General features: G+C 37.3%; 1 protein-coding gene across 3 annotated transcripts in view; it reads left to right on the plus strand.

Annotated features, from left to right (window-relative positions):
* Positions 1-17,634, plus strand: part of SIK3 (SIK family kinase 3) — a 279,460-nt gene that overhangs the window by 159,457 nt on the left and 102,369 nt on the right. For all 3 annotated transcript variants that reach the window (XM_036744847.1, XM_036744846.1, XM_036744848.1), the window contains exon 4: positions 15,828-15,989. In XM_036744847.1, the coding sequence (XP_036600742.1) occupies positions 15,828-15,989 (162 nt within the window). The remainder of the gene's footprint in view (positions 1-15,827; positions 15,990-17,634) is intronic.

Here is a 17,634-nt window from a genome sequence, read left to right on the forward strand (position 1 = left end):
GCCTATTGGGAGCAGAGGTAGTGTTATGGTAATTAGGGTGGCACTTTTTTTTTTTTGGCTGTTCTTCTCTTTTGGAATGCTAAGGTAATCAAGTACCTTTGATGAGTCTTGCCTTTCAAATGTAAATTTGCTGTCTTTGTTTTGGAGTGCTTCTCAGCACCTAGGAATCTTTGATTGAATGGGGAGTCTTTGATGATCTGCATAGTCAAGGGAAGGCCTAGTTCACATGGGTTTGAGTGGCATGGTTGTGGTGCCCTTTAAACAGGAAGAAGTGTGTATATATACTCAGAGGTTAGCATTTCACCTTTGGGGACACACTCATTGAAAGAGTGTTGGTGACAAGACTCTGGGTAGCTGTTGAAAGCGCCACCTCCCCACCCCCCCACCCCCCTTGAAAAATCCATATGTTGGTGCTTCTCTGGTAACTATGTATTGTGATTTGGTCAGACAGAAATCTGTATGTTGATCTGTTTATATCGTTTCTGTTTGTAATTTCTGTTTGTATACTCTCTGAAGTTCAGGGTGCTGGCTTTTTCCCTTGAACTAAGTGAATGATATATGTATGTTTAATTAAAGTAAGATTATTAACCCCATAGAGTTGCTTTCCTTAGAAAAGCAGATCAAAGAATCTGTGCCAGCAGCCTTCCTGTGTGCTTTTGTCGTTGATCTTTCACCCCTGCAACAGCTGCTAGTAACATTGTTGTTACAGGTAATGACCCCAAGGGTTGGGGGGAGAGGCACTCTGGATTGCCTCTGATGGAAGTAAGGATGAGGAAAGTCAGCATCCAGGTGAGAATAGTCATATGATAAGCACATGATAGAACCGAGGTCAGTTCAGACTGGAGAAAGGAATGAGAGAAGTCTTTGGGCATCAGTTGGCTAAAAGTTGGCTAATTTTTTGATCACAGCAACACTTGAGGATATCTTACTAAATCTTAGATGGGTTGTGATATGCATAATTGAGAGGGATGAGGATATAGCCAAGCCAAATTACAAATCCTTGAAAGTATTGAAAAAATATTTATTTTACACATTCTATAGGCATTTGAATGTCTTCTGTATAGTAGATTCTGTTCAGGAATAAAGTAAAAATATACAGTTCTTTCCTTTCAAGAAGTTACCAACTTTTTAAATTGATGTGAGGTTGGGGGGAGTGGAGATGGAGAGAAGGGTTGGATCTATGATTTCGTTGGCATAGGGAGCTCCCAGTTGAGAAAATTTCCTTTACCAATTCAGTTCTGCCCTAAATATGTTTTGTAACTTACATAGAAAGTTTCCTAGGACTGGTCCAGCCATTCTGGAGAACAATGTGGGACTACATGCAAAGGGCTATAAAACTGTACATACCCTTTAATGCAGCAATATTACTACTAGATCTATATCCCAAAGAGATCAATGAAAAAGGTAAAGGGCCCAAATATACAAAATTATGTGTAGCAGCTCTTTTTGTGGTGGCCAAGATTTGGAAATTGAGGGGATGCCCAGCAATTGGGGAATGGCTAAATGAGTTGTGATAGATGATTATGATTGAATACTTTTATGTCGTAAGAAATGATGAGGGGAATGGTTTCTGAAAAACCTGAGAAGACTTACATTAACTTACATGAACTGATGCAGTGTGAAGTGAGCAGATCCAGAACCTTGTACACAATAATAGCAACATTGTATGATGATCAGCTATGAATGACTTAGCTGTTCTAATCAATACAATGATCTACTGCTTTCTTTTTCTTTTTTTTTAACCACATGGCTAATGTGGAAAAATAATTTTGCATAACTTCACGTGTATAACAGCTATCATATTACTTGCCTTCTCAATAAATAGGGGAGGGGCTGGAAAGAGGGAAAGAATTTGGAACTCAAAATTAAAAAAAAATAAAGTGTTTAAAAAAATAGGTTAAAAAGGTAGAAAGTTTCCTAGGGTGCTGAAAAAGTTCAAGGGTTCAGAGTTACCCAGCCAGAGACAGGACTCATTATGAGGCTAACTCTCTATTCACTAAAATACACTGCCTCTTACTGTCTAAATTAGGAGGTTGGCATCTCATATGCATGCCAACAGAAAACAATTTATCCAGCAGTTAAGGATAATGTAACACAGCTGAATCCATGTACAGAAGGATTGTAGGGTAGAACATTGATCAGATTCAGGGGTAGTTATGTTTTGTGATTACAAGACTATTGAAAAAAGAAAAGAGGAAGGTCTTTTAGGTATGGAGAATGGCATGTACAAAGTCATATAAGAATGGAAAAGAACAAGTTGTATGTGACCTACAGGAAAATTAGAAGCATAAAATATCCATTTTATGACTGCTATTTTTCTGGAATTTTTTTGTGATTTCATCAGAGTAGGGAACTCCTCATTAAGAAGTTCTTTTTACCAATTCTGATTTGTACTTATTTTGGAAAATACTGGTCCCATCACCCCTCAGCCTCTATCTTATACTCATAAAGTTGATTTCTTTTTAGTCCAAATGTAGAATTTTGCATTTCATTAAATTTCATCTTATTAGGTTCTTCCCATCATTCTGGCTTGTCAAAGATCTTTTTATGATTGAACTTTTTCATCTGTGTTAGTAATCCCTTCAAGTTTTGTCATCTCCGAATTTGACAAAGCATGCCATTTATTCCTTTTTCCAGATCATTGTTTAAAAAACAAAATGCAGCACTGGGCTAAGGACAGATGCACAAGTCATCCTATTAGAGATAGAATAGAAATAGTTATTAATAACTGATACTTATATAGCACTTAAATATTTGCAAAGTGCATTCTCAGTTGAGCCTCAAACAACCCTGTGAAATACTTAAAAGAATTTGTATTTATCTCCAATTTACAGATCTCATTCCAAACTGACATTGACATCAACCCCTAATTTACTGCTTTTTAGGTCTAGTCACTCAACTGCTTCTAAATGTACTTAACTGCTTGTTATCTGGCCTGTGTCTCTTCATCTTTTCCATAAAGATACTGTGAAAGACTGTCAAATATGTTGCTGAAAGCTAAGTATATTATACAGGAGGTAGTATTATCAATACAATGGGAAAAACTGGATTTGGAACCAGAGGATATGGTTTTGAATCCTGCTCTGCCATTTACTACATGTGTCACTATAGTTAAAGCACCTAACCTCTCTGAGGCTCTGTTTTCCACCATGTAAAATGACAGGTCGAAGTAGATAATGAACTCAAAGGCCCTTTTGGGCTCTGTTCTGTCATTCTTTGATGAGGGCATTCCCCCAGGTTGCTAGCCTACCTGCCCTGGGCAAAAATGTTTGTTAGCTTGGCTTGAGCTATTCATGATGAAGTCATAAAGCTTTCATTGATCACTGTATCTCTTTCTAAGTGCTGGAATTTGCCAGGAAAAAAAAGTCAAGCTCACTAGGCTATCAGTTACACTTCAACTTATGTAAACCAGGGCATTTACCCTTCCCTAGTCCTGTAGCACCTCCTCCATTCTCCATGGTCTTTCATTGCCAGTAGACCAGCAGTCACATTTTTCAGTTCTTTTATACCCAGTATATAGTTGATCTTGGCCTAATTAATTGAACTTATTGAGCACAGCTCAGTCCAACCACCTTGTCACTTGTCTTGGGTTTCTATTCCCTGCAACCAACTTTTTTAAAAAAAATATTTTTTGCAGTTCAAAGATCATTTTCCTTGCCAGGAAATAAAAAGGATAGTAAGAAGCAAATAGTTCAAACCTTCCCTTCCTCCCTCATCCCCTGGATAACTATCAGTACCTTGAGCCTTGGTCCTATCTCTTTTTTGATTCACTTCTTACCAGTTTAGCTTATAAAATCTTTTTATTGTCCATAGCATTCATTTCCAGTCTCAGTTTGTTTGCCAGCTTTAGCACTCCTGACATGATTCATGTTTTACTTTCTCTCTCATAACATGTTCTTAAATCTGTTTTTACCTTGAAAAGAAACCTATTTGTCTCAGTAACCGTTTTGCACAAAAACATGTTAAAAGTAAAGCATACAAAGCATTTTTCTGTTGAATAATTTAGTTCATTGGGATAATTTATCACCAGCATGTTCTATGTTATCAAAGGCTGACCGTGGAAATGTGGGCATGTTAAATCATAAATGAAAATGAGAAACCAATCGATCCATTTACTGCTCAGCTAATAACGTTCATTCAACTTCCAGAGGCTGTTTCCTCTAGATAGACATCCTGAAGTTTCCAATTAGAGACCTGAGAGTCCGAAACCCTAGTACTTCATCAAAAGAATATTCTTGAGTAGCAAGCAAGCAGGAATGCTGTCTAAAGTTTTTAAAGTTATTATGAAGGGATTTAGCATCCGTTGAAGTATTTGTGTTTATGATTAATCATTTATATTCTTAGTGTTTTCAAATGTATTATCTTCTAATGCCATCAGCATTGTACCTATGGCATAGGCAAGGACAGAGATTCAGCTTCAGATGTACTATATGTCTGTGCTACCCAAATGTGGATTGAAGATGATTTCTCTAGCTTTTCCCTAAGGGTTTATTTATAGAAATGAAAAATCTTAATTAACATTCAGTACCACTGTAGAACAGTTTTTCATCATTCACATAAAACCTACTGTGAAGACCCATTACAGTTCTGTGTTCTGCTTTTCAAACTCCCCCATTTAAAAAAAAATAGCTGATTCATTTGTTCAATGTTTGAAATTACTTTTTGAGTTTCTCTTTATCCGTTTATTAGCTTATCTAGATAAGCTATCCATACATCTTTTCTTAAGAAATACAGAGCTTCTGGATTAGCTTCACCTCTCTGCTAAAATTTCCATTCACAGAAGTATCTCTTCATCCTGTCAGCTCCAATTGGACTTGAAAATGAAGGTACCAGGTAACATGGCTAAGACTGCTACAGTATTAAGAGAGTGAACATACTCACCAAAGACATATTGGTGATTAGCATTTTTTTGTGGGTATTAAAGGTTCTCTGGGGTTTTTTTCCTTGATCTACTTTGGTTAATTCAATTTCTCTACCCAAAGAACCAAAATTGGTTCCAGGAAAAGAAAAATACAGTCCTAATGTCTTAGTCAAAAATACTTGGTGAGAAATTGATGTATATAAGGATTATTTGCACAATTTATATTTCCTTGTATTTCCTCAGACTTTGGCAGGTTGAAAGTGTTTACTGTATTTAAGGTGACTTAAATTTATTTATGTGGCCTTTTTTATAGGCTTTGAAAACTGGAAGAAAACATAAAAGTTTATCTTTTGACTAAAGGTACAAAAATTTAGTAGTACATAATTTTTTAAGCTTAAAAGAATGTTCTTGTAAAGTTGTTAAGGCTTTTGGGAGGTATGTTAGTTAATTCGTTGATAAATTATTTTTAAAGGGCTAGTATTTTTTTTTTCCCACTTGCGTGCCTCTCTGTCTTTCATCCTGCTTTAGAGGCTATCACTAGCCAGCTGGAAGCAACTGATGACTATCAAGAGATTACTGCATTACTGTTTTTTGTCAGCAACTGTTACTAAACCAGCATTGAAAACAAGCACCAAAACTTGCCATCATCCTACAATTTTTAAAAGTTAACTTCTATTACACTGACACTATGAGACAAAAAGATCAAAATAATCTAAATCTAATCTTATTTGAGCAATGATGTCTTTAATGTTATTTATTTGGTGACCATTACATAGAACTTCAAAGAGTCCTTAGTGAAACTTTTTTCCTCCTGAAGTCCAGTCTTGTAAATTTGTGGCTTATGTCACAGATGTATAAGAACCAGGTATTAAGTACTTTCCTCCTTGATACCTATTTAATTTCTTATTCTACTTAACTTCTACTTAATTTATTGTCTTATTTGCCATTTCATTTTTTTTTCCTTATCAGAGAATAACCCCAGAGCCCTTTTGAATCCCCTGATAAGTTATCAAAAACAGAAAGTTATCTCCCCATGTAGTTCAACTAGAAAAAGCCATTCCTTGATGCTGGTGGCCACCTCAGCAAATGTTTCTTCATTTAAAGATAGTAAAGAACTGGTTTGTCTTGGAGACAAGGTCCGGAGTGAGTTCCATAAGTCCTCTATTACATAAACTCACCTATTGCTTATCTCTAATATTTAAATATAGCGTTATTCATAGTGCTTGGTTTGTGTGTAAGAGAATATGCATCGGAGACATTAATGACACACATTGAGTACTTGTGGATTGACCTTTGAGTTGAAGAAGCCACTGTTTTCAGAACCTGTTTGTTGTTTCAGGGTTTGGAACTCTGGAGAAGAGGGATAGCCCCAAACCAGACTATGACTGGGGAGCATTAGAGTGGCCAATGAAAACCTCTCAGAATGATTTTCTACCTCATTTTACGTTTGTCTTGTACTCAAGAAATGGTATGGTTTTTGTCCACCACATCTTTGTCGTCCAGTACAAAGACTGCAACAGTTGAAGACCTAAAAAGAAGTAGTTCACTTTGCTTTGATTTGAAACCAACAAAATGTCCTAGGAAATAGGGAAAAAACAGTATATCAGTCTGCCTGTGCCCTAACAGAACTCATTGGTATAGAATCAAAGAAATCTCACACATTATTACATCATTACATCAGTGGAGTCGGAAGATCATTCTTGTAAGTTTCTCCACCCTTCGGCGCCCCCCACCCCCCCAAGTTGGGGATTGTCTTCATTATCTTCTTGGACCTATACTATCCTTGATAGTCTTTTTCTGAAGCGATCAGAGTGGAAAAAGTATACTTGAAAAGGGAGCTGCCATAAGAAGTGTGATACAAATCTTTGTTCTACAATTCACTTACTGACCTTGGGCAAGTTATTTAACCCCTTAGGGCTTTAGATTTTGCATCAATCAAGATTCCATTCACTTTCCTTATCTTGAGAGAGTTGAACTAGATGACTTTTGAGGTCTGAGTTTATGATCCTATAAGACTTTGTATCCTGGTTGAATTAAAATATAGAACTTAGATCTAGGAGAGACTTAGACATCATTTGAACCAACCCTCTCAATTTACAGTTGGAGAAATTGAGGCCCAGAAAAGATAAGTGATTTGTCCTGGGTTGTACAAGTTTTTAATATACATTTACAAATTTTACTGTTGTCTTTTTTTTACATCACCTTTATTCCCAAATATGTCCCTTTCCTCTCCTACTCAGAAAACCATCCCTTTTTACAAAGAAGAAAGATAAAAAAATAGCAGTTCATCAAAACTAACATCCAACTGAATCTGACAACATATGAAATGTTCTACTTTCTCCAAAGGAGGGAGGGAGGGAGGAAGAGATGGAGGGAGGGAGGGGGAGAGAGAGGGGGGCGGGGAGAGAGAGAGAGAGAGAGAGAGAGAGAGAGAGAGAGAGAGAGAGAGAGAGAGAGAGAGAGAGAGAGGGGAGAGAAACATTTTTTCAACTCTTCTAAGGGCCAAGTTTGGTCATTTTAATTACACAGCATTCAGTTATATTTTATAACTGAATTGTTCTTTCTGTTACTGTTCTTTCCACATGTATTGTATGTAATTATTTATACACACATATATACATAAAGCTTAAAACCACACTAAAACTTTTGGACACTACAAACTCTGTGTGTGTGTGTTATATAATATATAGTTTTCCTAATTCAATTTTTTCACCCTGAATCAGTTTTTATGTATGTCTTCCTGTGCTTTTCTAGATTCTTCATATTTATCACTTTTTATGGTATGGTTGGCCATTATACTCATTTTCCACAGCCTGTTCAATCATTCACTAATCAGTGAGTTATCATCTTTTTGGTACTACAAAAAAAGTGCTTCTTTGAATATTTTGGTATATATGAGACCTTTCTTTCTGTCTTTAACTTCTTGAGGGTATGCGCCTATCAGTAAGATCTTTGGATTGGAGAGTCTAGACATTTTCGTTTTTGCTAATTTCTTAGCAAAACTCCAAGTTGCTTTCACAGAATGGTTGACCCACTTCACAGATAGAACAATTGTGTATTAGTGTTCCTGTTCTTCTGCAGCCCCTCCAATATTAACTGTTTCCATCTTATCTTTACACTGGTTTTAAATAGCATTAGCACCCAGATCCTCAGATTCCAAATCCAGTGCTGTCTCCACTGTACCCGAGTGCTGGTCTCTGGGCTATCATGGCTTAAGCACATTTCTGCAGTTTGGAGTTTGGATCTCCATGGCACTAGAGTAGTGAGGGAGAATAGGGGATGGGACAGGCTTTGGGGGGGTGGTATGTGTGTGTCGGGGTGTGGAGTTGCATTCTTTTCGAAGCCTATGGGTCCAGACAACTTGTGCAGCCTTGATGTTGTAGCATGGTAGATGGTTGGGAGGGAGGGAATAAGCATTTATGGTGCCTGTTGTATGCCAGGCACTGTGCTAAGTGCTTTACAAACATACCATTTGATCCTCACAATCCTATTAGGTAGCTTCTGTTGTTACTCCTATCTTACAAGTGAGAGAGCTAAGCCAAACAGAGGTTAAGTGACTTGCCCAGGGCCACACAGCTAAGTGTCTGAGGCCAGATTGGAAATCGGGTCTTCCATCCACTCCACCATCTAGCTGCCTCTAGTTGGAGGAGAGGGTGCTGAGTGAGCTTGAATTAATATTTAGTTCATGGGATTTTCTGTGTTCTTGGGATTCTTGTTGTCCTAGACCACTGACACAATTGAAATTGCTTTATCTCTGGTATATAATCTTGAAGAGGTTTGAGAGGTCATGAGGATTACAGAAAATGTCTAGTCTTCAATCTTTTTTGGCCATTTGACCCAGAAGTGATGTGAGAGATGTTGAGGTGGAATCAATCATTCTTGAAGGTGATTTGGATGTGATGGGTAAAAGAATGAAGAGTCAAAGATGACTTTTGATTTGCAAACTGGGGTGACTAGAAGAATGGCAGGCTCCTCAAGTGAATAAGAAAGTTGGGGTTTGCAGTGGAAAATATTGTTTCCTCTTGGACCTGTTAAGTATAAACACGGATCGAACCTCCAGGTAGAGATGTTCAATAGACAGTTATAGGTGCTGGATTGGAGCCTAAAAGAGAGATAAGGATTGGGGAGGCACTAAATGAGGAAGTAGAAATAAGACTCAAGAGTGGCTAAACCTTTGTATCTCAACATCAAAATATGCAATGCTTTCTTTTTCTTTTAAATCCCTTCATGGTCTGGCCCTTTCTACCTTTCCATTCTTAATATATTTTTACTTCCTTCCACATACTCTGTGATCTCACAGCATCGGCCCACTTGCTTTTCTCTGCATTAGATCTCTTGATGGTGCCTCCTCACTGGATGTCTACCATTCCCAGAATTCCCTCTCTCCTCACCTTTGGTGTCTCTGACTTCTTTAAAGACTAAGCTCAAATCCCACCTTTTGTAGAAGGCTTTTCCTGGTGGTTTTCCCCTTCAACACCCCAGTGCCTTCTTTCTGAGATTACCCTCTATGTGTACTGTATATATTTTGTATGTACAATTATTTGCATGTTGTCTTCCCCATTAGAATGTGAGGCAGGGACCCTGTTTTTGCCTTTCTTTGTATCCTCAGTGCATAGCACAATGCCTGGTACATAATTAATACTTCATAAATGCCCATTGACTGACTGGACCAGAACAAATACAGAGAAAATCCATGCAAGAGGAAGCATGGTTCTTGAAAGTGTTGAGGGGCTCATTTTGCAAGATAGCACAGGAAAGGAGAGATACCAAAAGAATGAGAAAATAAAAAAAGTGAAGTGACATAATCATAGATCACATTTACATAGTATGTTAAGGTTTTCAAAGTGCTTTTTAATAATAACATTATGTATAGGTGTTGTGATTTTTATTATCCACATCTTTACTGATAAAGAAACTGAGGCTCAGAGATGGAGTTACTTGTCCATGGTGCTAAGACAAGTTTCAGAGCCAGGATATGAACTCTTATCTCTCCTGACTTTCAATCTCAGGTTCTTTCCATCATACCTCTTATTTCCATTACGCCTCTTATTAACTATCAACAAATAAAATTTCTACCCCCCAAACTGTCACTATCATCTCCCCTTAATAAGTTAAATGTTCTAATGAAGTAGATAAAAAGAAAAAAAAATGATACAGCCGTTTTTTTAAAACAATTTTTAATTATTCATATTGCCTCATACCTAGCAGAATACCGTTTGTATTTGATATGTTAGTCTGAAACCACTGGATTACCTTGAAGTATAAACTGCTCGTGGTGAGTGGTAATAATCAATTCAGGATTGACTCGACATGTGAGATTCAGGTTCTATGAGAGAGTTTTAGAAAGTTAGGATCAGGATTTAGAGGTGGAAAGACGGTACGGATGAGTAGCAACAAATGAAGCATTCTGCTGTGGCTGAGTTTCTTGGCAAGGAAAGCAAAGTGACAAATCTTCCTTTGGGCAGTGCCAGCATTGCCAGCGTGGGGTGTGCATGCTAAGGACAATATGATATCAACCGAGTATACTCTTCTTAACCTCACCAGGAACCTGAGTTACCTTGGCCTCACCCTTGCTCTTCTGGAAAGAAGCATTTGTTTGATAAACAGGAAGTTGTTTCCGTGGGTGCAAAAAGAATAAATGGCAGAACCAAGTAATTAGCAAAGAGCTACCTGCTGTCGTTACCTGAAAATTGACTGGAATCCTCATTTCAGGTTGTCATTTAAAATGGGCAGGAATTCCTCTACTGTTCTCCATTTTCCCCCTCCCCCTCAGAATTATACCTATGTGGTAGTTCGTTCATTTTCTAGTAGAAAAGTGAATTATTTTAAGAAATAAAGTGAGCTTCACCACACTACCTCATTTATGGCATGACTTTGACACTGCTACATCTCTTCTGTTTGCACTTTTTTGGCCTCTTTGAAAGAAAACAGTCTGGTTATCCAATAGGGTGTTTCTTTCTTTCCCATTTTCCTGTTGGCCAGGACAAAATGCCCATTGTGCACTACCTTACTTGTATGAATGGAGTATGAAAATGCATTCCCTCCATCTGGGAAATACTGAGTGACCTTGTCATTTGTGTAAACTTTTTTTTGGCCATAATAGTTACTCCAGATCTCCAATAGCATTCACTAAGTTTCAGTTGTAATGAAAAATATGTCATGATTGTAATGAAATAAATGATGAGATAGAGCTTAGAGAAACAGACTCACATTCTTTCATTCATTAAATGTTTATAAGGATTAGACAGTTATAGAGAAAATTGAGACTGTCCCTGTTAGGGATTTGCCTGAAAATGCCACCAAAAATTGGTAGATTTTTAAAATGACTGATTATTTTGACTCTTTTTGTATCCCCAGCACTTAGCACTGTGTCTGGCACATAGCAAGTGCTTAATATATATTGATTGATTTGTAAGATTGTTAGTTTTGAGAGCATGAAATACTGGTGGAAAAATTTAATCTTATGGTTCTTAACCAATGGTGATTACAAAATAAATATTAATGGCAAAAAATAGTCACTATTGAGATAGGTATTATAGAACAGACGTCTAATTGAAGATTGACCTGAGGGGGCCCACTGGAATCCTTAGAAGTGTAGGGAGCAAGAAGTTTGACTTCTGAGTACAGTAATTTGGACAAAGGGCATTGAATAGCATTTCTAACCTGTCTTTCAGCCCAGTGGTCTGCCTGAGGTAGCCAAGCCAGCTCTTCGGAGGGTCCTGCAGCATTAACTCATTCTTACAGTTTTTTTTAAAATCACAATTACCATCAGTATTGAGTGGTATTCAATAGTTACTTTGTTTTAACTACCTTCTGAAGCTGTCCAGAAAGTGCCCTAGACTTTTTTTCAACTACTGTGCTCTGTATTAAGTTTTAGTCTGGGCTACTGCTATGAATTCTCTTCACCAGAAGTCAAATTTCATATCTGAACTTGAGGAATTTTTGTATCCTGCCTACAGAATATATATGAATATAACCAGCCATTTGTCAAGGGGCAGCTGAAAGGACATTTTCAACTGGAACTGAAAACCACTGTAGGCTGTTTGCTTTCCTAAAACACCCACCAGGTTGGAGCCTTGGGCAGAAAGCAGATGAATTGTAAAGTGACTAGATTTGAAAAAAGGAAGGCATAACTTACAACATAAGTAATTTTGAGCTAACGTGATGTCATATCCTTGGAGAGCACTTTTCCCCAAATGAGGGTGTTTTGGGCATTTTATCACAGAAGATTGGCTAGGAGAGAACTTCTGCTTAATACTTGGTAATTAACGCCTTAATTATAGAATTTGGAAAGTGGTATATAAATATCACCCAGGGTTCCTGGGATACAAGCTGTTTGCCCAGCAATCTGTCAAGCACAAATCACTACTAACCATCCATGTACTTGAATGATAATTGAGATTCAGAATGATCACCTTGAAGCACTTAAATGCTTCCTAAACATTAAAGAAAAATTCAAGTTTGTTTATTTAAGTGTGGTGTATATTGTTAAGATTCTTTTAGAATTCACCTCCATTTGTATATTAGATTAGACTGGGTGGCACTCCAAAGTTACCCAATGAATCAGTATTGAGATAAGGGTAGAGTGTTACTAGCTGCCGAACCATGTAGCAATTTGGAGAACTTTCCAGTCTCTTTGGAAGAGGGGGAACATAGACAGCATAGAAAATTTAAAAAAAATTCATTATTTTAGAAATCAAGAAATCCTAAGCAAGAAAGGTTTTGATGTCTTTTGGTAATTAGTATTTACTTCAAGACAATTGTCACTTGGGCATTTTAATTAATGGGTGGCTTGGCCAAATAAACTCCTGATGATAAACTTTCATAAAGGCTTATTTTTATGTTTCTCAAGAATAGCTGTCTCTTCAAAGATCTTTAATTAAAAAGTTTACCAACCAAAACATGTGATTAGAATAATTAGGCCTTGGGTTAAGGGAAATCAAGGGTCAGAGCAACAGTTAATGGTTTCTTGAAGTGAAGAAGAATGTCCGGCTCAAGGTGGGTTTGGGGTTCTTGGACAGCTCAGATAGGTGCCACAGCTCATGGGCGCTTCTTCTTTTGTTGGAAGCTTCATCAGATGTATCTCGGGAGAAACTTCAGCATTCCCCTGGGGGAGTCCATTTATCACTATCCTGCAGTTCCTCAGGAAACTGCTGTTCTGGCTACCAAGCTGGAAACTTATTTTTCTTCTTTTCTTGTTAATTTGGTACAATAAATGATTATTTCTCTTGAAAGGGAAAATGCCAAGAAAGACATGTGCATTGTAAGATAGAGTTAAAGACCTTCTTTAATGGATTATTATTTGTGGGTCTGTTGATTTGTTAGTGTTCCAACAACTACCATAATATTTTTGCTACCAGTTTTTAATATTCTTTAGGGTAAGGATGAATCACCTTTTTTTCATTGTGTCCCTGGTTTCTCCTACTCCAACCTCCATTTTTAAAAATTATAAAAAAAGTTTTTGGTTTTGTTTTTACCCTGCATTCTGTGCTTGGATGTTTTTATATTTTTATATTTCATTTTCATTAATTTATTTTAGTGATGGATGAATGCAAGGTCACATTAATAATAGCACACTTATCTATAAGAGAGGCAGCACAAAAAAGTGTTTTTAGAGTCAGACAGACCTAGGTTCAAGTCTTTTCCCTCTCCTGGATGATTCACCCAACTTGTCAGTACTCTAGAAACCTAAGACTCAGTTGCAGAGAAAGGTGCTAACTTGAATTTGTTGTTTCCTATCCAGGATCCTTGTTATCATGAAGATTATAGGGTCAGTCTTTCTCTACCTGCATAGATACACCTTGAAAATATTAACTTTCCCATTTTCAGTTATGTTTGCAACTGTACTTTATAAATCATTATCTGCATAGTGCTAGTTCAGTTAGAATTAGATGGTAAAGAGGTTAAAGTGAGCTTAATACAAGGGAAAAAACTATTTCATGGCTATTTGCTATAGCTGAAATTCAGCTACCAAGTATCAACAAATGCTTTTTGTTGTCATAAGGGAGGCTTATATTTATTATCACAAGGTGAATTTAGATGAATACCGCTTTGAGTAAACCATCTCCACTGTTGGAAAAACAAGTGAACATCTTAATCCTTGTGATGGTGGGTCAGTAGGATCATTTTTGTTATTATTATAGAATGTATCACATGCAAACCTCTCTTGAGATATTTTACTTGATAACAAAGAATCTTTACAAAGGTCTATCAAGCTTGTAGGTTGAATTGAAACTAATAGCAGGTATATTTGATTTTCTGTTAGTGCTCTAAAAAAAAAAAGGAACATAATTTCCTAGCTTTAAAACCCCAATCAGTTAATGTGTGTGTGTATGTATGAGTCTGTGAATATGTGTGTATGTGTATATATGTGTGTGCGTGCACACACACACACACACATATATATGCATATACATATGAAAAATTCATTTCCCTCCAGGTTATATATGCTCATAACTATTTTAATTATCAGACTTTAGATCTTTTTGTTGGTCAAAGTAGACCTCAACCTAAGAAGCGTTCTCTGTCAAATACAGTGAGTTCTGCCATAACACTTGTTTTGAAAACATAAATTTGTTCCAATATGATTGATGTATCAGGGAACATTTTGAGCATAAGACATATTTCAGTCTGTGTACAATTTCTTCTGCAAGAAACATTGAGCATGCATCAAACTGTACCACTTCACAGTAATTCACAAGCTGCAATTCCCTTGAGTAAGGGGCCATATTTATTGTGTATCTTCTGGGGTAGTAGGAGCTATGGGTAGAAAAGGATTGTCTCTCCTCCTTCCTCCACGTGCATGCGACACATTCCTACTCCACCTTCTACCCCAATACACCTTCTACCATGGTTGCAGCTTGCCCAACTTATACGATACTTTGCCAGCTCCAGGGCCTGGAGCAGCAGCCTGAGACATGGACATTGCTACTATTTATTGTAGTATTTATGTATTTCTTAACCATTTAATATTTATAAAACTATGCTACTAGTTATTAGGTTCCTATTGCTTTTGTGTGTCACTGATGAAATTTTTGAACATATGCCCCTAGACCCATTTTCCCCCAAACCCTGGTGTTTTTTTTATTGTGTAATTTTGTATATTGTGATGCTTTTGGGAAATGTATGTGTTGCATTATAGCAGAACTGATTACAGTATTTTCTTTGTAATTACTAATTCCTGCTGTACATCTCTTCACTAAAATGACTATTTTTGCTCATTATTTGACTTATTCCTTAACACAGGGATCTTTATACACACGTGCGCGCACACACACACATCCCTATGCATATGAAATCTCTTACCCCAGGACATGAAAGAGAAAGTGTTTAATTTCATGGTGTCTGAAAGAAATATGTTTATCCACATCAGAACTCTGTCTTAGTAGAGTGAGCACATTTTAGGATGTAATTAATGTTAATAATAATAATAATAATAACTAACATATAGCATTTACTCTGTGCTAGGCACTGATTTACAATTTTTATCTCATTTGAAGAAAAATACTCATTTACCTAAGACTTAATCATTAACGCACTTCAGTTAAGACATCTCAATAAACACATCAGGAACAAACTGAGAGGCAGTGTGATATAAGGGATAAAGAGATGGCCCTGGAGCCAAGGAAACTCGGGTTCAAGTCCCCTAAATTGATACATGTTGCTTGTATGACACAGAGAAGGCTGCTTAACCTCTCAGTGCCACCAGCACATCTCTAATACTGAAATGTCTGGAACAAGTTTTGATTGGCTTTGGTAGAAGAAATGTTTTGCTGGAAGTTCCGTCTGCATAGGAAATTGTAGGTTTGGTTTTTCAGGAAAGGAAAAAATCTGGTGCTGTCTCTAACCATGACTTTTGTTAGATTCATTCTTTCAAGTTTGGATGAGAGGCCCTCTCCCAAACCCATTCAAGTGGAGAAACTGTCTCAGCTCTCAAAATGAAAAGGGATCTTTTTCTTTTTTACAGATCACTTGGTTGCCCATGGTCGAATGGCAGAGAAAGAAGCTCGTCGGAAATTCAAGCAGATTGTGGCTGCTGTCCATTTTTGCCACTGCCGGAACATTGTTCATAGGGACTTGAAAGCAGAAAACCTGCTTCTGGATGCCAATCTGAACATCAAGATAGCAGGTGAGATGCCTCGTGAGAGTGATAATGAGGGAGCTCTTCTTTAGGGCTCTAATGCAAGGCACTAGCTGTTTCCAGCTATTCAGAAAGAGGAAATGAGGAGCAGCTAGAGGAAATTTAAGATTTCTGTATGCCCCACAGCTGAGACATGGCACATAGCTAGGTTTAGAACAATATGTTCTCTTTTGCAAAGCTCAAGACAAAGGTATATAAGCTAAGGCACATATGGGAAAGAAAAGATTGATGCTTGAAATCTTCCTATTCTGGGTGGCAGAGTACCTTTTGGATAAAGGAGAATAAGGTGGAGGTTGAAGCAGAAAGGTAAAACTGCTAGAGACTGAAATCAGCATACCTCCTGTGGTGGAGATGGATTCAGACTTGAATAATTAACTTGCACATTATGGTTTATGGGCAATCTTCCCTTTTTCCCCAACTCACATTTTACTTACCTGTTTTTCCAGCAGAACTATCCTTCAATAGTGCTTAAAAATAGTCCATCACCTATATTTCATTTTCATTACCTTGATATGTCTTCAGTAGCCCCCTGGAAAAATCCAGTCAACATTCCCAATATGGGGATATCAATCACAAAAAAGAGGTAACTTTAAAGTGACTCTTCAGGATGTGGGGGAGGGGGAAATTGACTACTTTCTGGAATTTGGTTTTCAGAAAGTATTTGTTGCAAAAAAAGAGTAGGGAATATATAATCAGGAAGGAGGAAAACCATTACTACAGCTGGTGCTTCTTCATTTAAACAACATCTTCGGCAGTTCCAATTTAAGCTCCTTGAGAGTAGAATCTGTATCCCATACTGTACATCTTACGATTTCCACACTGTCTACCACAATGCCTTGTACGTGAGAGGCACTTCATAAGTATTTGAACAGAGTTAGTTGGGTGATGCTACACTTTGTGGGGATCGTGGAGGAGGGGCAAGTTTATTAGAGGGGGTTGAAGCAGGGAAGGACACTATTTTGGAGAAAAGGTCTTTTTTATCATAGTCAGATTGTTCTCTAGAGTTAACAAACATGCAAAACTCTTTTCCAGCTGGGCTAGTGATAATTAGTAATATTTGGGGGGTGAAAGGGGAGTAAGCTAATCATTTTTGGCTATTGATTCACTTCCCACCTTCTTGTGTTGCACTCACTAGAAAGGCACATAACTTAGAGGTTACCCAAGTTAAGCCAGTGTCTACATGCTTTGCTTACAATTCTGACTGAAATTATAAATTTTCTGAGGGTGTCATCTCTGTATTTTCTCATGCTGCCTACTTGGTCTAATGCTCAGAATATAGATTTGAAGGCCTTTTTTCTAACCCTTCTCCCAAATCTGTTCACTTCTGCTCTGCTGTGGTTTTTTTTATTGCTAGCTCAGCGATGGCAGAAATGGGTGCTGAGGTATTTCTTTAGCGTTTTTATTCCAACTCACTTTTTGTGTGTGTCCTCATAGCCACTGTTAATGTAATTTACCTTACAACTTGACCTTGTGCATCTGGTTAAAATTTGTAAAAATGAAATACAAGAGATGGATTCCCTGGACTCTTTTAGTTTGCAGAGAATTTTTAATTCTGGCTCTAATACCTATTAGTTATTTGACTTTGCGCATTTCACTTAATTGCTCTTGAGTACCAGGTTTCTGGTCTGTAAAA

The sequence above is a fragment of the Trichosurus vulpecula genome, chromosome 2 (genome assembly GCF_011100635.1).
Source record: "Trichosurus vulpecula isolate mTriVul1 chromosome 2, mTriVul1.pri, whole genome shotgun sequence".
Lineage (NCBI taxonomy): Eukaryota > Metazoa > Chordata > Mammalia > Diprotodontia > Phalangeridae > Trichosurus > Trichosurus vulpecula.